At 39.3% G+C, this 24713-nt stretch overlaps 1 protein-coding gene across 9 annotated transcripts in view; it reads left to right on the top strand.

Annotated features, from left to right (window-relative positions):
• EPS8 (EGFR pathway substrate 8, signaling adaptor) overlaps positions 1–24713 on the top strand; it is a 790402-nt gene that overhangs the window by 610725 nt on the left and 154964 nt on the right. For all 9 annotated transcript variants that reach the window (XM_069228470.1, XM_069228468.1, XM_069228462.1 and 6 more), the window contains one exon: positions 17417–17565. In XM_069228470.1, coding sequence (XP_069084571.1) covers positions 17417–17565 — 149 coding nt within the window. The remainder of the gene's footprint in view (positions 1–17416; positions 17566–24713) is intronic.

Genomic DNA, 24713 nt, shown 5'->3' with positions numbered 1-24713 from the left:
CTTATCACCTAGACCTGACTGTGGGAGCATAACCCTTGTGATTAACCCTGGCCTAAGGAAAAATAGAGTTTTGTGTTTGTAAAATTATGTACTTTTTATGCTGCTTGTCATATAAAATCTAAATTGGCTAGGTTAATTACACATAGTTCCAGAATAATACTGTTTGAATGAAAAAGAGAAAAATATTTTATGGGTTGGTTTTGTGCCAGACCAATATTTTTTTGAACACACACCACAGGTATGTAATCATGTTCCAATACAAACAGTAGTAATTCCAACAACCACATGGGTGTTCTCTAATTAGACATCGATCCATTGTTTCTAAACATCTGCTAGGGTGAATTGTATCATTTGTACATGCTTTTCATTCATCTAACCTTTTAAAGTACGCAGTAGCCTACGGTGTTTCAGTATAAATAAAGGTTGTACACAGTGAAGGTAAAGATTCCGGATGTTGTGAAAATTACAGTCTAAGTTCTTTGTAGAACTAAGACTATTAAATTGTAACTAAAGTATGAAGAATTTCACAGTTCATTTCATAAATTGATTGGCTGAGGAAGATCAATCTAGTGTTACCTAAAATTGGTATAACCTTAAAAACATATGATATCTAATTGATCTTCTAACCCCCTGCTTTACCATATTTACTTCTTATCTTGGATGCATAGCCATCTGTTCATAGTATCAGCTGGTGGCGTGTTTTGAAAAATTAGCATGAATAAACCTCAGATGCTCCTTAAGCCCTTAACCAAGGCCCGTCATCCGTCACTGACAGTAACAGAATTGTGCCTGATCCAATCCACATTGAAATTATTACTCAAAAAGATGGTTTTGTCTCAATGGTGTTTCCTGTTCTGGCCACTGGAGTCAGGCAGACTGATCTTATTACAGAAATCCCAATTAGTAAGAAAATCATGGAAGGATACTAGTGACTATTTATTATTCACAAATCTCTGTCCCAGCGTTCTTACTTGTAGTTCATTTGCAAAATATGATGTTAGTTGGTCAAAGTCAAAACTGATGAGATGCCAGTAAATTTGAACGGTACACAGACTAAATAACATATCTATGCATCATTTCTAAGATAAACGTTTGTTCCATAATCCACAACAAATTGCAAATATTTTGGCTCATGTCAAAGAAAATGACAGATGGAACAGCCTAGGGTTGTCCTCTTGGGTAAACTTAGCATTAGCAAAACCGTATTTATGTACATTATAACCTAGCAATTTTCTGTCCAAATAAAGCTTACTTAAACTTCTAAACTGCATGTAGAAACTATGTTTTGGGACTAATCCTCCAACCCAGAATTCCATTTCCAAAGCTGAAAAGTAAAATAATTTGGTGTCTTTAACTTGATTGATGTTAAGAGATATCACACCAGTGTTCTCTTTCATCAAACTGAAGATTTGGTCATATCACCCAAGTCACTCCCTAATTGGATGTACATTGAAGAATCTTCTCTCAAAGATGTCTCATGAAGTCAGTTGAACCCCATCCTCTAGTAGACGCATCTACAACTGCTGTAGATTCTTTAAAATTGTATTTAAATAACAAATGTAATACATTCTATCTCTGTATGTAGCCAGAATGTTCACTAATGCTTGGAAGAAACTTAATTGAAACTAAATTAATTAAGAACTTAATTGGCAAAACTGATTTCACCATATAATCAAAAAACGTTGTCAGATTGCTTTCAAACTACTGATAAAATCTTACACTTTCCGTGTAATGAACTTGGAAGAGCTGTTCTGTCCAATAATTTGCAGGATCTAAGGTTTCCACATTTTGGCTTCCCATGTTTTCTGCAAGGCACTGTTATTCTTTGACTCAATGATTCAATCTAAAATAAAGTCTTGTACTTCTACCAACTTTCGCGACGTGATATGCTAAATTGCAATAAAAAGATGTATACAAACTGCAAAAAATAACTTAGTGAAATGTCAGTCAGGCTTGTACTCATATTCATAAATTTTTACTTAACAGTTTAAATTAATTCTACTCGGAGCTCACAGCCTTAATCTTAAAAGCAATGCATCCTTTTGGAAATTCTGCAGCTCCCTATTGGTTAAGTTCATAAATGTAACCAGTTACAATGGACAGAGATTAATTCTTCTCTAGAACCGATCACAAATAGCAATTGTACCACCTGCTTCCATTATTCTAAACAAGTGTCATCTTGCAGACTTAATTTGTTACACAAAGCACTAGATCTTAGTCTAAGCTTTGTCTTAAACAAATGTAAATCCAAACACAAAGCAGTTATTGAATGTTGTTTCACAGATATGTCCATGTAGGCCACCCCTGAAGCAGAGTAGAGACCGTTAACAGTCACTTTCCTGCAGTGTCTGAGACCGTTATTTGGATATGTTCAGTTTAATTCACCATTTTTTCTTAATCCAAACTCCATCAAATCCTTCTATTTTATCTCCTTGTTTATTTCTCCAGTAGCATTGCTTCAGTTTTTTTGTTCCCACCTGTTATTAGTTCAAAAATTTATTTTTGTGACTATTAGATCTATGTAGCGCAAATCAGACTGAAGATGCATGGGAGGACTTTATTGAGTAAAAATCGAGGGATATCTGATAAGTGGTAAAAAGGAATACTGTTAGGTGTCTAACTAAAGGTAGGAATTAATCATTGAAGGAGGGAAATGAGTGGGTTAAGAGCTGTACCCATATAAGTTTAAATAGAGTTAGCTGACAGGTGCAAGAGTTTGCGCTAAGTGTGGAAAAAGCACTGAAAGACAAATACCTTTTAAGTGTCTTAAAGCCCTGAAATGGAATTGATTGTGGAGTTCTAGATTATGAGCCAGTTTCTGTGAAAGACTGTTTTTCTTTCCCTAATGGTTGGCTTCCCAAAAGTAGAATAGAAGAGCTTTTGAGTTTCAGTTGGCTTCTTGAGATGTGTAGCTTATGAGCCCTATAGTTTGGAATGGCTATGAGAGTGATGCAGGCCAGTTTTAATTGGGTCCTGCTTTAAACAGTATTTCGTTAAGGTAAGTAAATAGTTCAGAAGTTATGTGATCGAATTTCCTTTCTCCTCAAAGAATGCTCACTGCGGCAGGGAATGTAGTATACACCATAGTAGGGAGTTGCTTTATTTCAGCCTTGAAAGATTGAGATCTGTTTGAATTTTTGTTTTGGTATAAAGTGGTTAATTCCTCTCAGTACTTCCTTGGCTAGAGCACGTATGTCATAATGTAATTTGATGTTGTTATCAAGGAAAAATCCAAGGCATTTTGTGGATTATGATGTCACGGTGGAAGTGTAGACGAGGACAGTTATTGTTCCATTGCTTGACCGGCAAAGTTGGGAGGGGAGATTAAACTCTGTTTCTAGAGTGTTGAGTTTGTGCCAGATATTTAATGTCATTTAGGGATTACATTTGCAAGAAGATTTGTGTGTACTTACACTTTCGAGTTTCACATTAAGGTTGCTAAGTTCTTAATGTGCTTTGAGAGAGTTGTAGATTTTTAGTCATTCCCTCTTTGTTTTCAAGGAAATAAGTGAAAAAAAGTGTGCTCGGTCTTCAATGTCCATTCTCTTATTAAGGATGTTTATGTGGATGGAGTTGTTAACCCTCTCAAACTAGACAAGGATGCAGCAGTCACCTGTGTTAAAAATGTGAAGGCAGTAGTCCACTGTGTGTACCGTACAGATTCTGTGTTGCAGCCTCATCTGAATCCGGATTGATAGTCTTCACATAGTTTGTTAACCAACATGAATTGGTTGAGCTGTGTGGCTCTGCAGCTTTATACTACTTTTGCTGGAAAGTGTATGGCGGTGATCAGGTGGCAGTTGTTACAGTCATCTGTATTAGTTCCTGGTTTCTTAAGAAGGGGCATTATTTGCTTTGTTTTCAGATTGTTGGGACCATCCTTTGAGTGAAGCTGGTGTTTATCAGGTTGGACTGTAATTGAGTGATGGTAAGACTCTGACATTGAGGTGATTAGGTCCAGGGGATCACAGAAATGAGAGGCTAGTCTTGTTTTTGTAATGGTTTGAAGGATCTCAAATTGAAACACTTCTTTGATTTTTGACTAAGTGGTAATCGATGTATGAGGAAGCTTGTGTACAGGATACTCTTCTGTATGTACAGCAAGATAGGGTTCTGTTTTTTTCTGTTTTTTCAATGAAGACGTTTGAGAATCCTTGACTCCTTTCTTGAGGGTTTTCAAATGGTTGTCGTGTGTGAAGGCTAAGTCTGTTGTTTCATCATTTCAGAAAGTTCTGTAGAGGGATTTGGCTTTATTTCTGAACTAAAACACCCTAGTTTAGCTTCAATGATTATTTTTCCTGTAGGTTTTTCTTCCTATTTTTAGGCGTTCAGGGTTCTCTGGAAAAAAGTATTGTTGCCATTATGTTTCCATAGATAGCACACTCTTCTTTTTTTATTGAGGACTTTTGAATACCGTTATGAAGATGTATTTAATTTTAAGGGTTTTAATTTTTTGTTTTTTGTGTGTATGTTTTTAGTTTTAGGAGTACCAGGCCTCCAACGGTGTTAGAAATGATATCAGTATATTATGTGGTGGGAGAGTTCATTCCTGGGTTTGAGTGAGTGTTTTGGAGACCAGCAAAAACAATGTGTTCTAACTGGTTCATATTGATGTTTTTAAAGTCTCCGGTCCATTGTTTATTTTTTCCAGGTTGATCCAGGGTATTAGTTTGGGTGAGGAAAGATTGAAAATGTTTATATTTAGTGGTCTAATATATTGTTACAGATTAATACCCACAATCACACTCTGTGATATGGATCACTGTCACTGCAGTGGATCAGGATTTCTAAATGTTTTCTGCATTGAGATGAATGAGTCGTAAAATTATTCTTTGGTAAACAGTAAGGGCCTGGTTGTCTGTTTTTCACATGTGTCCTTTGTGCACATACCCTATCAATAATTGTCTGTCGAGTATACTTAGTGTATATTGTGCACACAGACGTCACATGTGCAGACCAGTCGTGTTTTCTCAGTCATGATCTTAGAAAATGCAATTGAGTTATGGGGGCTTAGGAGTAGCACAAAGCCAGAATAAACAGTTAGGATCTCGGATTATTCCACCAAGCTCCAATAATTGCATATTTATGAATATTGATTTTTGCGGGGGCCCAGAGTTGGAAAAGAGATTTGCCAATGGATTGGGGGAAAGGGACTGAAACAACAAATAACAGCATTACTAGTAACCTTTGTGAAAATCTGATGGTGCATGTTCAGAAGGTTCCAAGAAATAAGAGAGTGACAGCAAGCCTCCTGAAATAGTGAGGAGCTTTCAGCGGTAATAACAAAATCAGTGTGCCATTTCCTAACCAAACTATTATTACTCTTCACAATCTCAGGTGGTTCATACAGGCCCTATTTGGTAACCATTCACCAATGTATCAGGTTCCGGCTGTACAAATTACCTTGTTCCAAACTAAACCTTTCTGTTCAGTCCTTCAATAGCAAATGTAGCTCTGGACAAGCCTTTAAAATCAGCCCAAATTTTGACACATGTAACTAAACCTCAGAATTAAGATAGCCCTTAGAGGTGCAGAAGTATGTTTCTGCACTCCTTATTAGTAAGGTGTCTCCGATTGATAGGAATGACTGAGTGCCTGGACAACTGAGGTATTTTCTGCCCAGATTTGGGTCCCTTGCACACTATGCAACTGAAACCTAGACATATCTGGCTGTTGAGCCCATAACAAGGATACAAAAGGTCCTGGGTTGCTTGCGTTGTGGTTCAGGGAGGACCTGACTTGGCAGTTCGGGATAGACTTTTACTTTTAGAGCAGGGTCAAGACTGATGTGCCTATAGCTGGGTCCTAACTGAGGTGGCGTGGTGTGCAAGATAACAATGGATTGGGATGCAACCTGAGTAAATACCAGTGGCTAAGGTTAATTCAAGCATTCCATCTGTCACTTGTTATATACTTTAGTGTGTAACCTAAATGTAGCCTGCAACACCAATGCCGGAGACACCTTATGTGTACACAAGCAAATTGCGAATCCTAAAAAATAAAATATACCCTCAAAGTGCTTAACACAACCTGAGGGTATTTTTATTAAAAGGCAGGCCTGCTGACTTTGTCAGGGCGTCACCACAACAATGAAAGGCAAAAAATGTACTGGAACACAATGAAAAGTGATGTTAAAAACCTTTCAATATGGTAATACTTTTCATTGATATAAGACAGTTCATGCCATGAATATTGTCGACATACGCATACCAATAAAGCTTTCAGTAGTCAAAATACTTTCTTTCTTTGCAGTTTCTTTGCAGTTTAACAAGACTGTGAGGCAGGTGTGAGGCATAATAATGAAGGTTCATGCACTGCAGAGAAGGTTATATGGCCTGCTTGCATTCCCCTGACCTCATGCTCTGTTGTCCACTTGTTTGGTGTCTTTGTGTCCAGCAGGGTCAGGCATTCCATTGTTGGAGCACAGATGTTCCAGCTGAACCCTCCCCACCAGAGTCCTCAGTAAGTCCACCCTCTACCGCCTTCCACATGGTGTTGGGAAGGCTGTGTCACTGGCCCTGGAGAAAGTAGTACAACTGAGTCCTTAGAAATACAAACCTGGAGTCCTCTTCAGGCAGTACTTCATCACCAAGGTTGTCTGACCTCCTTTCTGTAGAGTTGCTGGTTCTTTTCAGAGTTCTTACCATAGGCAGGGGTATAAAGCTAGAGATGCAGCATGCTAGATGGTGTCTCTGCCCAATACGAAGATGTTTCACATTTGCTACACCCCCTTCACAGCATCCTGGGATTTTTCAAAGCGGCAAACTCAAGATTTGGTCATTGTCAGCTCTTAGAGACCTGTTAACCTGTGTTGCCAGATGTCTAGCTGCCCCATATGGCTCTGTGAGAAAGGGTATTCCCAAGCTTGTTACAAAGTGTAAGTTAATTTGCCCGTGGATATTTCTCGCCCATCCTCCCCCGCTCTCAGGAGTAGCCTAATTCCACCTGTATGCAGGAAAACGAAGTTTGGATGATATCATCAATGCTGCATCAATGATGTCATCTGTGATGTCATCAGTGATGTCATAGAACATGTCATGAGTGATGTCATATGTGAGGGCTTAAGCAGTGCATGGTGGGGGGCAATAACTGATGAATTTATGTGGCTCTGCTAGTGCAAAACATTAATGTTGTTTCTTAGAAATTCACCTAACTAGATATTTTTATTACACCTAACTATAACGTTACTTTAACCTTTGTTTTTTCACTGTAGTTCTGTGTTTAAAAAAAAAAAAAAATTAAACAATTCAGCATCGATATTTCAACAGAATAATTAAATGTAAACCAGAAAAGAATACTGCATTTGGGACCAACAGCCTGCCCTCTTTCAAACCCCAACATCACAGATGTAAGAAATGAAATGTGTAAGTATATCAGAAAACTGAAATTGCACAAGTATTATCAAATGAAGCAACAAGAGGTGCCAGTATGTACTGGCAACGCACAGAAAATCTCTGGATTATCCATCAGAGATGTCCAGAATTGTTAGAGGCCAGGAGCTGAATAAGGAGAAAACACATTGTTTTATGGTGAATATAGCTAAAGATCTGGAACTGTGAGAAATCCGGGGTGCTCCGGAGTTTGATGGAGTACGAATCGGAGGGAAAGGACAAAACACAGAGACAACGGCAACTACCATAACCACCCTGAATGAAATGAGTTTATCTACAGATGCACCTGTACAAAGGGGTTGTAAACCAAAATCAGGGTTTTACCCCCAACTTCCCATGGGTAGCGAGATTGACTGACTTTTCATGAATTGGTGGCGGTTAACCTGAACAATCTGAGGAAATAATAATGTATGAAGGAATATGGAGTAATTTTTCCTCACTGGACAGGAACGACCTCAGCACTTTAAGAAGAATCCATCATTGATAATAAAACCATCAGACGGGGGGAAGATCATGCCAAGAAGCGGATTAAATAGCCCCATACAATATGAATGTCTCCCCAGCAACCCCATGAGTACTGAGTACCATCTAAAACTGAAAGAAAGAACGGCATAATGGAGATCTCTTGGAGTGGGATGAGTACCAATACCTTTCCATGGAACATGCCAGAATGGCCACTTTATACTTTCTCCAACAGATCCACAAAGATGTCAGACCACCACTGGAAAAGCCCATTGTAAGCTCTATTGGATCATTATTGGAGAACATTTCAAGGTATCTAGATTTATTTCTATAAGCACGTCATCAATTCAACATCATATCCTGGACTCTATTGATTTTCTGAGAAAGTTGGATGACGTTCCTTGGAAACCTAACTACATCATGAAAACCTTGAATGGAGTGTTAAATACATCTATCAACCATGACAATGGAATAAACGTCTGTGAATATTTTTTGACAAAGAGGCCAGTGGAGCATCTGGAGCACACCAGATTGATGATAGAAATGATGCGGTTCTGCCTAACACACAATATATTTGTCTTCAAAATCAAATACTACCACCAAAAACCAGCAGCGATGGGCACCTTCATCACCACCACCTACGCAAACCTGTTCATGGGATGGTGGGAGGAGGTACCCTGGGCAGAAGTAAATTAACTGTACATGGAAAAAGATGCAATATGGGTACAATTCGATGATCTTTTCATCCAGTGGGAAAATTAAGAATTGGAGTTGTCTGAATTTATACAAAAATTTAAGCTTTTTAGCTTTAACATCCAGTTCACTGTCTCTCACAGCCGAGCACACTGTGAGTTCTTAGATATCGAGATGGATATTCTGAATGGAGGATTGGTAACTAAGATTCACAGGAAGGCCACAGTCCCCAACTTTATAGTGCATGCGAACAGAAGGGAGAATTGATATGCCCACATGATAGGATCTTTGAAATGACATCACTTTACAATAGTAGGTGATTTAGAAATATGCACTTTGAGAGCATGTGTCACTTTAAGATCATGAGCCTGATGTAACACATCTATTACACATCTGATTATGGACAAGTGTACTTAATTTGGTGAGATGTGATGAACATGTGATGTTCCTTCGTATATAGTAGGCTGCTCTGAAATATACACTTTAACCACACACGCCCTCTTAAGGTTGGGGCCTGATGCAATGTACTCAGTGTGAACATCTGATCATGGACAGATCACTTTATTGGTTGAAATATGTATTTTGTGAATGTATGTTATCCATCAAAAATGAACATTCTATAGACCTGTAATTTTAAGAGTTCTGGGATGCATATGAGGACTGCATGATAAGTTATGGAAAATGCGGGCTATTATAATACATTCAAATTGATGTGGGGTCCGTCTAGAGAAAACCTCTTCCTGTGAGGGCTCTTAATGAGTATTTTTGATCATTTAAAACATTTGATTGTAGGACAAAGAAGGAGCAAAACAAAATATTACATTACCATGGTACACTCTGTCATTTGCAAGTAAGGGTGAAATGCACTCCAGGAAATATGCAATTGTGTGAAGGCTTTTTGAATATGTATTGATGAACACATTTAGAAGTGTCTTTTTCTTTTGGAAAAATAAGTGTATTTTGTTCATATTAATGTTTTTATTTGAAATAATGTTATGTATCAGCTGCTTAATATGTGGTAAAGTAGAGACATCAGTGGAGTATTTAGCGTTGTAGTAGTCTTCGGCCACGAATTGGAGGAAGGACTACGTTTTTAAGAATGGGTCTGTCACTGCATCAAGTGAGGCCCAGTAGCAGGCATGGAGCCGAAATGCAGAAGGCTGCATTAATTATGTTCACTGTGTTGAATTGGTGATGGTATTGGCTAAAGTTTGCAAATAATGACCACCAAAAACAAATATTCCTGTCTGCTTTTCCTGCCCGGGTCTTGTGCCACTGCAGTGCGGGTTGGAGAAAGTGACCTGCCGAAGGAGTAACTTAAGTATGTGTGTCGGTGTATAGAAGAATGATTTTGTAATGTACGTAGTGCTTATATATTTTGCAAAAATGTTTTTGTTGTTGTAATATAGCAGGTTATTGTTTATACATTTCAAAATGTTTGTAAAATATGTGTGAGTATTAAACAGTTAAATGTTCAATATTTCAGTAGTGACTATGTATTTTCTCAGTTGTGTAACTCTTATGTGGGTACACGATATAAACAATCTTTTTTAAGGTGTTTTTAATCTCATGAGAGCCTCTAAACAGTTAACTAAAGCAGGTCTTTCCAGAGCTACCCTCTAGTTTTATCATATATAGTTTTGTGCAGTTTCCCTTTTTTATTTTTCTTAATATCACTCGGGAGACTTCTGTGAGAGCCAGAGTAGCCCACTATAATCAGCGGTTCTTGCAATAGGTTGTGAGAGCCAGGGAGAAAAAACCTTGCTTGCTGTCCACGGGGTTGGGGGGAGGGAACCGGTGCTTCTTGTATTACATTTGTGCATATAATGCTCTTTCCAGGGACTGTCCTCCCTGCTACCACCTATCTCTCTGATAATGGATGTGAACATTAGGGTGTGGGAATAGACTATACTGTAATAGCAACTCTTTCAAAACCAATGGGCGTAATTAATAGACTCTGATAAACAACATCTCCAGTAACACAACTTTCCACAGTAACAAGTGTGCATACTATATTGTAATCAAAGATCGCCTTCTCCTTTCTACTTTTCACAGTGCTGCAACCGTCTTGTGAGAGCGTACCATTTTTTGAACATAAGAATTCAGCATCTACTCATCACAGTACTTATCTAGTGCACACACTTTCTCGCAAAAACAAGGACCACAATATGCATTCCTATTAATGGAGTGTATTGAGAACTCATCTCCCCCTTTTTACTGTTAACGATCCTGCAAATGTTCAGCAAAATAGTAAAAATGAGTTAAAAACAACATTCATTTAGTTTCTTCACAGTAGTGATCCCTTAGACATTTCCTCTCAAAACTTAAGGTGACAGCATGCCTTTCTGCTGCCCCCTTAAGTAGCTTTTTATTTCATTTCCACAAAACCTCCAGTTTTTCCACAGTAAACAGTGATGACAGCCATTTCATTTCTAACATTCCAACAGCCATCCACTCAGAGCGCTTGCTCCCATGAGACCCTCAGGAACCTCTCGGTCCTGTGATAGCTCTTGGTAATATCGTGCCTGTTGACCAATCACAGGCCTCCATTTTTAAATTTGCAATCTCGTGGGAAGCTGCTGGACTCTCATGAGCTCAACGATCCAAATATACAATTGTTTTTGTCCCTTAATTTCATTAAAACTACTGGATGGCTTTACACCAAATCGCAAAAAACACAATCTGCGGACCAAGATCTAGCTTCCTGCTAAATTTGTTAAAATTCCTTTAAGCAGGTCATCAAGAAAATGCATGAGAATTTTACGTTTTGGAACCCCAGTTTGTCTCTCTGCCCTCCCATTACAGATCATCCCAAAATTGTACAGAAAAAAGATGAGATGGCTGAACTTTTTTTTTTTTAAAGTTTCATGAAGATTTGTCAAATGGGACCAAAGTTATTAATAAAACAAAAAACGCTGTCAATGGTAAAGCAGACCTATCTATAACTACCAACTGGTGACCACCAGAAGGTTAAATAAATAAATACATATATATTTACTGAGTAAAACAAAAGTTAGTGATGTGACAGTTATGTGAAAATTTGAACAGAACGTTTAAAAACAAAAAAAAAAAATTCAACAGTTATTATTTCAAGTAACTATCACTCCCACCACCATGCACTGTTGTCACATTATGCCAGTTCAGTTATCATCAGTAACATTAATAATGGTGTCACATAACATGTTGTGAGTGCTGTAATATGTGAAGTCATAACCAGGACGTGATGAAGGTGTGAGTTATAGTCACTTGAAGTAATTATCACTGTTGATTTACAGCTGTTTTTCGTGGTTTAGAATTTTCTGTTTAAATTGGCATTTTGACCAAAAATAAATTCACTTTCACCATTGTGTTTTTTAGTGAATATATATATATATATATATATATATATATATATATATGTGTGTGTGTGTGTGTGTGTATATGTATAAAATTCATTTTCATTTTTTTGAAGGGGAAACTCCCTCAAACCTCCCCTATTTTCTAATCTGCTCCCTTTACCACTACCGAGCTTAAACCATAAAATTACCATGTTGCAAATTATTTGTGTGTGTGTGTGTGTGTGCATATGTATATATATGTATACTTTCAAATGCTGGTGATTTGTTAACAGAAAAACGAGCCCTGACACACTCAGGTTTACTTTGCCAAGAGGATTTATTCCAACTACATGTCGAGCATCAACAAGGTGACTTGTCTCGGCCGCCACACGCAGGCTTTTTACAAACCACCATGTTTAAACAAACAAATATATTTATAGTCCGTGACTCTCACACAAAATATGTTGCCTGACCCATAGACATGGTAAACATACTGCAGGAGGGTTCACAGTAAAATGTTCCAATGCAAATATAATTAATTGTAAAAATGCAATAAAAAGAAATACATTAAATAGATTGAATTAACTCGCATGATCACAGTCTAGTAAATAGATTAAATTAACCAGCATGATCACAATATAGTACTCAAACTTTAAAATCAGGCCTGCCAACCCAAGTGAGTGGAACAATTAGTCACCAAAGATGCACAGTAGCATAACACAGTGCAATTGCAATTCCTTTAAGTTTGATCAATCCATGATTAGACCTATAAAAAGGCATGAAGGTCCCACATGCTATAAATGGAACGCAGTGAATAAATAAGTTGCCACGCATCACAATACACAACACCCCAGACCTGCCTACCCATGTGAGTAGACTTTTTTTTCTCCTTCTTGAAAACAAAACAATAAAGAAACAAAAAAATCTAAATAAACCTAACTCAATATACTTCTACTGTGCACACCTCTCCTACTCAAAAATAATAAATCCTATTGTAACTTGAAAAGAGGAATGACTTGCACTTGAGACTCATACCTACTACCAACGTATAAAAGTAACTAAAAATCCCTATGGCTGAATTCAGTGTGCCGATCTACTGACCTGAAGTCAATTTCAAGGATGCAATAACTACCTGCCCCCTGGCTATAGTTGGACCTGTAAATCTTCCTCTACATTCAAGCCCTTTGTGTCAAACATGAGAATGTACCAGGATTCCAACCTTCTCAGCTGCTGTTCCCTGTTTCCACCCGATCCCCTTTGAGTACTGAATCAAGTACAGAGTAACTCAATTCACCCTCCCGACCACCATGATCATCATCAAAGTGTTGAGCAACAGGGTAATTCTGATCTCTATTCTTGATTGCTCTGATGTGTTGTAATATATGAAGGTGTACTTTTAAAGTTGTACTCCCTACATAGAGTTTGGGACAGAAGCAATTAAGGACATACACAGCAAAATCAGTTTTACAATGCAGGCTCTTGTTCATACGCATAGAGTTCTCCATTAGTGGCAAGGATACTTGAGATGTGTTGACCTCTAAAACACAAGCATTGAATTTATAGCACTTCAAAATCCCAGGTTATGTGTGAACCACGTATTACCTTTAGATATAGCTCAGGACTGCTTGCTACAAGTTCCTGCCTCCTGGATTTAGATCGACAAAAATGTATTCTCTGTATTTTCTGTTTGCTTTGTCTCTCGCTCCCTGTATCACTGCCTCATTAAACCTCTTCCAAACTCTACTTGCCAGTTCGTCTTGAGCAACCACCAATTATTGAGCATCACTACAATTTCTGCACATGCTCAGATATTCAGCATAAAGAATGCTGAATTTCAATTTCTTTGGATGAAAACTACTGGCATGTAAGGTGGTGTTCCCTGCTGTAGCTTTGCAAAATGTTCTCATATGAATCCTGACCTCCTTAACAGAGACTGCAAGATCTAAAAAAAATGTACACTCTCCTTGCTGATGTAGGCAACAAAATGTAAATTCCACTCATTTCTGTTAATTTTTTTTGTGAAACAGTATGCAGATTGCTCTGTGCCTTTCCAGATGACAAAACTATAATCAGTGAAGCGCGTCCATAAAGCACTAGTGTGCACACTCCTGTTCAAATTCAAGCACCGGCACCTGCTCCTCCCACTAGCCCATATGCAAATTAGCATAGCTGGTGGGTGAAGCAGGTGCCCATCGCTGTGCCTCTCACCTGTTTGTACACATCCTTACCAGATAAGAAGAAATTATTCTCCCGGTACCAGTGTGCCATTTTCAACAACATCTGGCTGTGCTTGTAAAACCCAATATGTCAAGTGTTCAAAAAATGGTGTATTGTCTTAAGACCATCTTCATTCTTAATGTTGGTGTAGAGAGAGGTCACATCTGAGGTGATTTACACGAAATCATCCTCCCACCAATATCATACACTCCCATATCTAGGATGTAAGAGGGCAGATTCTTTACATAAGGTTGTAAGAAATAATGTATAAATTGTGAAGTATGTTCAAAAATCCCTCCCTGTGCCAAGATAACGGGTCATCCTGGGGGGTTATTGACATTTTTGTGGACTTTGGGACTAAGATAAAAAATTGGAAAAATCAGAAAGTCAGATGTCAAGAACTGATATTCATCCTGAGCAAGCAAACCTGATCCCCTCCAACCAGCAGGTTCCACCTAATATACTGAATATGCTCTTTTAACGTCACAATATTTTATATATATATATATATATATATATATATATATATATATATACATACACAGTAAAAAAAAAAAGTTACAGGGTCATTCTAGTTATGTTCATGTTTTACTTACAAAAAAAATAGAAATTAAGCAATTATAGTTAGTTATGCTTATGTTAAACTATAACTCATAGCATAAAATTACTTACGGCATGAGTTATTGTTTCTTCAGATAAGTATAACTGCTGAATTTCATTGGCTATTTTTTTTTTCCAGTGAATTTCTATGCTTTTTTAATGTAAAGCAATATATAATTACCGTACGTTAATAGAACTGCCACGCACAGCCTTTGACCTTATATGGCCCTGCGGCCAAGCCTGCTAGCCAAACCCCACGCTGCCCACAACCTTTGCCCGTGTATGGTGTATGGTGTGTGAGTGGGTGAGTTTTTTTTTTTTTTTTTTTTTGGTTCCATTGGGCTCTGGATCCATGGATCCGTCGCAGATTTACACAGGGGATTGCATTGCGGTGGATCCATGGATTGGCCATTTAAAAAAATGGGCAATTTTATTTCCATGAGGGGTACCTTGGAGGGCCCCTCCACGTGGCCTATGGGGTCAGGATACCTCTGTCCTTACTTCTGTGTGGTTTCGTTTTCTCCATGGGGGCCCAGCCAAGAAATATAATGTTGGCCGCAACTTTCCATTCAGGTTTTGGCCAGCCAATCACTTCTAATTACAACTTGGACTCTCGCCATGCACTGCTTATGACCTTACATATTATATTACTCATGACATGCTGTGTGTCATCATTTATGACATCAAAACAATGTGTGTTAGTTTGTTTTATACTTTGCATAGTGGCAGGTAAGTGTCACCCTAGTTTGCTACCTAATTGTGTTTACAACCTCTTTGCTGCTAATGTGTGTAAGTGCTCACAAAATGCTCTGCTCCTAATGGGTCATAGGTGTGTATAGGTATTGAGCACATTATGAATGCTTGTATGCAGGACTAACACTGTGTGCAGGTGACCGTTTATGGCATGCATACAGTTTTTTGGTAAACAGTGGAATGATTGAATGTAGCATCCTAAAATTGTAAGCACCCTTTTAGTGTTTTAAGGGAATCAACAGCTTTCTGCACCAAGTACTTACTCAGGTACATGTGCTTAATAAGCCACCGAAACTGATCTATCTATAACCTTTTCATCAGAGTATAAAGGGTGTGGGTAGTGTGATTTCTAGCACTGTCAGGCCTTGGGTGTTTACAGTGAGTAGTCAATCTTTGAGAGGTTTTCCATCAAGTGAATACTGTTCTTAGTGAATACTGTTTAATAATCTGTGTTACAGTCCTAATGTGATTTTGTCTGGAAACAGTGTGGTACAGGGTAAACTCTGCATAGGGTACACACCGTTTAGTGGGACCCACTATTCTACTCATGGCTGCTTTGTCTGTCACTTTCACTTACGCTACAGGGTTTGAGTTCATGCGGGAAGTTGGGTTTCTTTGAACAGTTGTATAGGTACGACAATATAAATATACAATATTAGTACAGTCTATTTTTAAAACAGCTGCAGCTTAAAGTGAGATGCATGGGAGGGATGATATCGCCATCAATGATGAGCCATGGATACAGAAGCTATCGTGATAGAGACCCCGGGCAGAGACGGGAATACGAATGACATTATAGGTTTGCCAGCCATATAACATTAACTTTGATAAATATAGAGGACAGATATACGGCCTCTGAGATTTCACTCATAGGTGGCATTAAAGGTTGCCCACCCTTCTCTTTACTTTATTAGTTTACAAATCCTTTTTGCCAATTGGAAATTCTTGCTTGGCTAGAGATGGGGTTTACATTCTGAATGTATTTAATGTTAGAGTTGCTTCTTTTTTCTGTTTAGTCGTTGAATCAATCTACCTGTAAAAAGAAATCTCTTATTGAACTAGGACTAAAATGTTGGATATGAGCTAGTAAGGCACCTTGCGAAGCGGATTCTTTTGTGAAGTGTAATGCTTGAAATAGAAGTTGTTTGTAATTACATTGGTTGGTATTTATTTTTGGCTGGTGGAAATGTCGGAGATTTTGAGCGCATATATTGCTGCATACAGACACCTAGGGCCCGATTTTGGATCTCCGCTTGATCCTACTTTTGATTTGTTTTTTAATTAACCCACATTCCCCAGTAGTAGTCTTGAAATGCTGCACCAGCTGTGGGTTTTCACAAGTACAGCTGGGGACGCCATGTGCCACTTTCAGCCGACTCCTTTTTCTGCTGTGTGTATTTCTACTTAGGATAGATGTGCACACACACACACACACACACAGAATAATGCCTCCTATGCAAATGCACATATTTTTTTCTCTGAGCGGGAAAAACATTGTGTGGGTAATCCATTACCTTTGGTGGAAAGAGGGTAGAGAGGACTTTGGATGCTCCGTGGAAGTCCCACTTCCTAATCCTTGCATGGAATTTACTACTATGGATTTTTTTATACAAGTGGTGGAGAAACCTGCAGTAGCAACTAAATTTACACCCACAAGGTATCATTTTATGAATTACTGGCAGGTGTAGAAGAGAGATTTAAGGCTGTAAAGTTGATTTTAGGGCCAAAAATACCTTTGTGGGAAAGTCCCTTGAAGTTTATGAGCTGAAGTCATATACTTGTGTGAAGGTATTTTTCAGCTACATTGTAACTTGTAATGTGATAATACTTTAAAGTGTAAATACAGTGTTATTTAATTACATGTTTGTAAATTAAGGGGGGGGGCACCAAGGGATGCAGGCTAAGGCTGAAGAAATAAGAACAGAGATCAGTTTAAATATGTATTCATATATTTGAAAACTTGTTTTTTTCCTTTTTAATTAGATGGTACAGTCTACTGGAGGACCAGAACTTGCGTGTACAGTGCTTAGCCCACTCTTAACCAAAGATGCAATAGATTTCTTAAATCACACAGTTGTTAATCAAGAAAGAGTGTTGTGGATGTCCCTGGGTGACACTTGGAACAAGGCAAGGTAAAAGCACCTTGTTATTAATACTACATTAAGGTTCATGAAAAAATATATGAAATTGTAAGTCCATTGTTTATTACTAACAGATATTTTAATGTATATTTTGCTTGCTTCCATGCTATCATCAGTTTATACAAACCCCACTTGCATGTCCAAGTGAACCAGCTTAATAAGAAAAATAAACTGCATATTTTGGCAAATTCTTATGTGAATGACTGAATACAGTTTTTAGGTTAAATGATAACTGATAATTTTCCAGACTAAAAAAAACACACAGTAGAATGTCTATATTTTAATATTGTCGTTGACCTTCTGGTTATATCGTTCTACCAAGGCGACAGAATTATGCTTCAAAAATATGAACTTGCATTTATATTTGAAAGTAAATAGATTAATATAACTCATATCATACTAGATAAATCACACTTTTTCAGTCAAAATGTACATAAAGTTGAAGTAGAATTTCACTTAGGGAAAGGTGTCGCCACTCAGGGTAAAACTAATGAAAAATCTCATGTGTACAATGATTATACTTTATTAAAAATACTGCGAATAGAATTATTTTTCTTAATTTAGTAGTCTACCCTGTCAGTACTCAAATTATGCCAGTGTGGTATGAATGCGAATTAGCAACTCTAATCTGCTGTAGTCAACTTTGATTCTCGTATTCTATTCTTGATGAAAAAATAAAACAGTATTAAGGGCTATTAATTATTTATTACTAACTCTATTTTGTTGACTTTTGTGACCGGGTTCACCAGTTTGCTAATTAAATTTTCATTTTCTGGTTGGGGTTTGGTAGTGATGCTGGGCTTCCTATGATTACCTTTAATAAGTTATTAATGACCCCTACGGAGACTTTTCAACGAGTAAAAATGCTTATTTTGAAGAGAAGTGGTAGGGTTAGTTTAAAGTGCAGCTTGTTTATCTTTGTCTTTATCAGAGTGATCTATGAATGAATATATAAAGTATTTAATGTGGCTTATACCTACACTGGGATGTAAATAGTATTTCAAATATGATGCACATCCATTGATGAGGAATGTGTGTTTAATGGACACATTACCTGCAAACGGTGTGCTCTCAAAAAGTTTACCAGGAAGCACACTGTAGAAACTCTGATGGTTTCAAAACCTAGTGGTCAGGAAGGACCTTGGACTGAGAAAATGTGATAATTGATCATGTCACTCATGCCGCACAATGTCTCAGTTATCTTCCTGGTAAGCATTAGTTTGAATTTGAATTAGTAGGTCTAGTGTAAAAAGATTTCTATATACCAAGGCAAATCTTAACATCGGTATGAGCACCAGTCTCCTTCAGCTTTCCTTCTACACTCATGTCATTTTAGTCTTGCACGTACAGCGGAAAGATCTTCTATTTGGAACTCACCCACAGTACACTCATAGTAAATGGACTGTGCGAGTTTACCGCTGGTGCCACCTTATTAAGCAAAGGCTGCTGTGACGCAGCAAGGGTAGGAGGCCCAGGGATGGTTATGTGATCACTTGTGTACACCAATGTGAGGACTGAGCAGGGAGGATTCCTCATCTGTGCAGCCAAAGAACTCTGCTTAGGTAGCCTGGCACAGAAGGGACCATGCAGAGTGGATGGTGACCTTGAGTAGGCCTTATGAGATGGGTGCACACATGTGAGGGATAGTCAGTGTGCTTACTGTCTTGATTGTAGTGACACTCCATTATATGTCAATTGGAACGGCTGGCCTAAGGCCCCTCTCCAGTTCCCAAGGGTCCACGAACTCCAGAGTTGCACCAATGTACATTGTAATGATTATTAAAAGAATAATGAAGTAGGTTACAAAAGCTTATTTGTTTAGCTTATCCAGGAATGTGATCTTTCTCTAACTTCCTTCAGGTTTAGGGATACTTACTGCTCTGTCCATATGCATGAGAAGGGCCTTGCATCAATCACCCATTTTTCATTCCATGCCAGGAACCGGGCATGCCCCAGGCCCCTCAGTGAGGAGGCGCTCTTTGGAGGAATTGCTGTGAGAGGCCCTGGCAAGAAGGTCAGGGAGGAGGTGGCTGAGTCTCTCAGAGCACGTGTGGCAACTAACTCCTAGATGCCGCCATTTTGAGCTATCCCAGAAGACTGTGCAGGAAGGTTGAGACAGGGGCGGAGAAGTGATGTGGCACATCAAGATAGGCCAAAGGTGCAGCCCCGCTTAACACTTCCGCCCACACTTAAAAGGTCTTGCACAGGGGAGAGGGTGTTCTTGGATGTGCTTCTCTGCAGAGCACTGGGACTGAAAACAGGTTTCGTGGACAACTGGAAAGAACCTCCTGACTGCTCACTGGGCAAGAACTCTGCCCCCTGAATGATCTGAGACCCAGTAGGTCACACCGCAGGACCGGGTAAGTTGCTCCACTTACTCCCCCTGAGGACTCTTGGGGGAAAAAGATTGGGTTCTGGCACAAGGAGAGCGTGCTGCCCAGAAGAAAGGAAGACACCCAAATGAAAGGCTGGCACAACGAAGTCAGTTGGACTGGCCACCTACCAAGTTAGGAACCTTCTAGGCCAGGAAGCGTAAAGAAAATGCACACGGTAGTTACGGCGCCAGAAGGAGCCAATGATTGTCGTAATTGGCCCGCGGGGGCCTGCGATATCCTGGAGGGAAGCTACAAGACCGTTGACACCGCCCCTCTGCCCCACACAGGCAGGACCAGCAGCGGTGCGCATGGGGCTCCGGGTCCGATTCCAACTGTGCCCCCACGGTGGGCCAGGGGGCAGCCCGCAAAGAAGAGTGGAGCCAGGGAGCAGGGTTGCACGTCCCTGGCGAAAATGCGGTAATCAGGGAGCGCTATTGCACTCTTTTGAAGGTCAGGGGAAGGGCCACAGACCCCATCCCGGGTTCCTGCAGTGAAGCAAAGTTAGGGAACTTCGTCACATCCCCCCTAAGAGAGAGGGAGAGAGTGGCCCCAGATCCCATCCTGGGTCCCCACAGCAAACTATACTCAGGCCGGTGAAGGAGGGGGGAGTGCTGCTGCACTCCCCTATGAGGCCAGCACAGCCATAGCATCACATGCATCTGCCCGAGGGAGAGGGTAGAATCCAAATGAAGAGCCGACTCCTGCGGCATCACATGAAGGTGCTGGCTGGGCGGGGAGCTGATGAGAGCAGCCAGGGGTGGGCTCCCTGAGCTGCTCTCCAACGTTGGTGAAGGCTGCTGGGTGTGTGGGTGGCACCGGGCACCCCAACAAAAAGGAACCACAATGCAATGGTGCAAGAAAACAATTTTGGAGTGGCTCAACCCCTAAGAGAGCCGCTACTCAAATATGCATGCTCCAACAGGAGAGCCCCATAATGTCTTGTGAGGTAGATTACAGAAAGCGCCAAAAAGAGCTTGTTTTTGATGCATTGGTTACTCCAGGAGAGCAGGGTCGCCAACAGATTGATGTCAAAGTTACAGGAGGAGCGCAACCTCCTCCAGGAAAGTTCCAACTGTCCCCACCCTCAGTTTCAGGAGACTTGAAAATGATCACTCCTCAAGGGTCCCAGGGTGTTTTCAACTTCAGTCCTAGCTGGAACTTTTGTTCAAGGTCGTGGAACTGCACCTTCTTCGGAGGAAGATCATGGCTGCAGTCCTTCTGGGCTGAATGGTGATAACTATGAATTGTTGCAATGCTGACCACCCTCTAGGGGAATAAGGCTGTAATTGCATGTGTTGGTGCAGAAATGGAGTCCCTTAAAGACTATGGGTAAAGTGCAGCACATTGTGCTGAATGTGCTTACAAATGTATGGCAGCAGCGTTGTGGCAAATGATATGACATGTGTAGGGTTATATAAAAAGTCACCCTATAGGGGTGAAAGATGATATTACACAATGTTTAACAACCAAGTGATGTCCTTTAGGGACTGTGTCAACTGTGCATTATTTTTATGTTGAATGCTTCAATATGAATAACCTTTGCCCACATCCTTTAGGGGTGTGGTTGGACTGCGTAGATCATGCTCAGGCGAACTGTAAAAGCAGAAATCATTCCAACATGCCTATACATGTTTCTTGTTGATGCTTACTTGAGGAATGAGACTGACAGCCACTAGTAATCAAAGTAGATGTACTTTATCACAGCATTAGATGCTCTCACTCCAAGTTACATTGAAATATTGCATGAAAATACAAGTGAATGTTTCACCATGTGGGTGGTTAGTTTATATCTCCATTTGAGAGAGACAAGAATGATTATGCAACGCCATCCAATGTAATTACATCAGCTTGTGTATATTTGTTAATTTGTTGCATAGTACTTGGGTAGTGTGTGTAATAAATGTACGTTTACTTTATCAAAAGAAAAAGCACAAGCTGGACAATCATCTATTGAGTGCTATTCGTGTGTACTTGTGAATGGTGATTACTAAACCACACCACCTCCCCTGAGTAAGTCTTAGACTGCTCTGCAATGCTACCTTGTGAGAGTCAAGCAATACAACAGGGTGTTTGGTTCCCAGTGGTGGTTGAGCGTGGACTCATTACTTGTGCAACCCACACAATTATTGGCCCATCCTCCAACACCACTTAATTTACAGAGTTTAAGGGCGCCTGCAGGATGTAAATGGTTATTTGCAACTGTTGTTAGGGTCACTCCCCTCTGTTGGAACTTCAAGACTTCATGTGCTTCTGTAATATTATGTATTCCTTTATGTTTTGATTTACTTCCTTTCATGTTAAGCGAAACAAAGTAGCAAAAAAGCTGGCAGATTTTAAGGAAACCATTTTTGTGTGACAACTGTTCCACAAATTAAATCTATTTTCATACATCCTGTCCACAGTAGTACATCTAGTGATATTATGATATTTAAAACATAGTGGGGACACATATTATGTCAGTGTGTAGAATTTTGAAATGTGTTTGGTTATATTGCCAAAGAAGGGATGTGATGTGCTACTTTCACCTTTGCAGGAACTATGCAACCTTTATTGTTTTATCTTAAACAATAATCGCTTCTTATGTTCTGAAAATGAAAGCACCCTTTTCTCTTTTTTGTATGCAACAGTTAATATTTTTTCTAAGAGCGGACATAATATCACAGAAGGCTTTTTCTCATCTCTTGATGTGAGAGTGGGAGATACCCCCATAGCTCACTTGTGAAAAGGGCTGTTGAAATGGTCTGTTAAGAATAAATAACTAAAAATGAGTAAGTTATGAATATCTCTTGGACGACATGTAGAGGGCTTTGCACTGTAGTCTGGTCTATGACTCCAGCATCTGCTGTGTGCATTGATTTTGAATTATTTGACTGTATTGAAAAGAACACGTTCGCTGAGTGTTTTCTAAATTATGTAATTCATATACATTCTGCTAGAGGCAAAAAGAGCACATGGTGTGGCATACCGAGGCTAGTTGTGGCGTGACAGTTGTTTTTTCTGGCAATACGTGGTTGGTCAGGTAGAGGTACAATCTTCAAGAAGGAGCCTATTAATGTAGCAGAGATCCTAGAGTCCCAAACTTTGGGGGTGGTATTAATATTTGCATTGCTATGCATATACACCCCTTGTGCATCCAAAAAAAGGTATAAGCTGCATCTATTAAAAAAAGAACCTGCAGGATAGATTCCATACTGCAGTTCAGAAAAAGATTTTATACTGCTGGTACTAGCCATATCTCCCTTACCTTGTGTGTCATACTTCAGCTATTCTCTACATATGCCAGCGGAACCAGATTGGCACAAGGGGCCAGCACATAAATATTAGGAACAAAGAATTTCTGCACACTGTATATACTTTTTAATGATAAGGCTTTGAATCTTGAACAAAACCCCCAAACGAGGGTATAGCTTAGCAATCAGCTATGAGACTATTTAGATTATTTTTTCACCGATGCCTTCCCTGGTTGTCATGCATAATAAGAGTTAATGTGTGCAAATATTTTTCAAAATCTGGATCCAGTACCCCTTTTGGAAAAAGAGAATATTATTTTTCTGTTAGCCATGCTTTGTTTACCACCCCACACACAGATAATAAATTAATATACTTAGCTCAAGAAATGTAATCCTAAAGTACCAAGGAAGTCATCAAGTATAAAAGATGTGTACCCAAAATTACCATTTTCATGAGATTGGTGTGTCCCAGCATTGTTGGCAGTGTCTTCCACTTTCTTGGGTGGTACTCTGTTCGAGCAGTTGGTCGCTTACACTTGTGCACATTCAAATCTGTCTGGTGTACAAATCCCTAGCATTGTTCAGGAGACTCAAAATCTGATTATGCCAATTTACCTGACTGATCCCAGTGATCCCTTGAAGTGTGCAACATTTAGGCTAGATCCAGCCACCAGGACAGCATTTTGAATTAACTGCTGTGCAAGCACAAACAAAACAGCTGTATTTCATGTAAGACGTAATATTCTGTGTAGATTACTAACTACAGATCAAAAGTCATTTAGTCTTTTTAGTTAAAGTAGTTACATGCTCAGTATACAGAGCCAGATATAAAATGGGAGATTGAACACTCTTGTGCAGCCTCATGCTCTAATCAAACTGGTCATTGGCATCTTGTAGATGAGATGTGGTCTGGTGGCTAGACTGCCATATTTGGGCCAGGTGGTTTGGATCTCAGCTTAGAAACTTGGTGGAATCTTTTGTGATTCTGGGCAAATCACTTAATCACTGTGTGCCTCATATATATATAATGGCAAATGCATGTACAATTCATTCATTTTGTGTTAGAGATCTATTTTGCCTAATAGTACCTTTCTCTATTTTTGGGGAGAGTAGCAGCAGTTCAAGTAACATGTTAAATGCCCCAAAACTTGTGCAGTCCACCTGCAATTCTCAAAACAGCTTTTGGTATCAACATATTTAAAATATAGTCTTTACCAGTCTGGGACAGCGTAGGAACATAGAGCTTGATGTTATACCCATACATCCTTAACCCATTATGGGGAATAAAGATTTTTTTTACCCGGCACTGACTGATACATCATCTTTCAGTAGTGGGAGGGAAATATAGAGTCCTGTGTAATGTGTTTGAGGTAGGGGAAATATTGCCCTATGAGCACTTTAGTATATACACACAGTGGGAGCGAGAGGTTAAGGACCCATGCAAAACCTTCCAAAAAACAAGGATCACACCTGAGGTACTAGGGTTCAAGTCAGTTACTGGATCCTATAGACTCATGTCAAGTAGGCTCCTTAG

Source organism: Pleurodeles waltl, chromosome 4_1 (genome assembly GCF_031143425.1).
Source record: "Pleurodeles waltl isolate 20211129_DDA chromosome 4_1, aPleWal1.hap1.20221129, whole genome shotgun sequence".
Classification (NCBI taxonomy): domain Eukaryota; kingdom Metazoa; phylum Chordata; class Amphibia; order Caudata; family Salamandridae; genus Pleurodeles; species Pleurodeles waltl.
The sequence above is the reverse complement of the archived record's forward strand: the minus strand, read 5'-3'. Positions and strand labels throughout refer to the sequence as shown.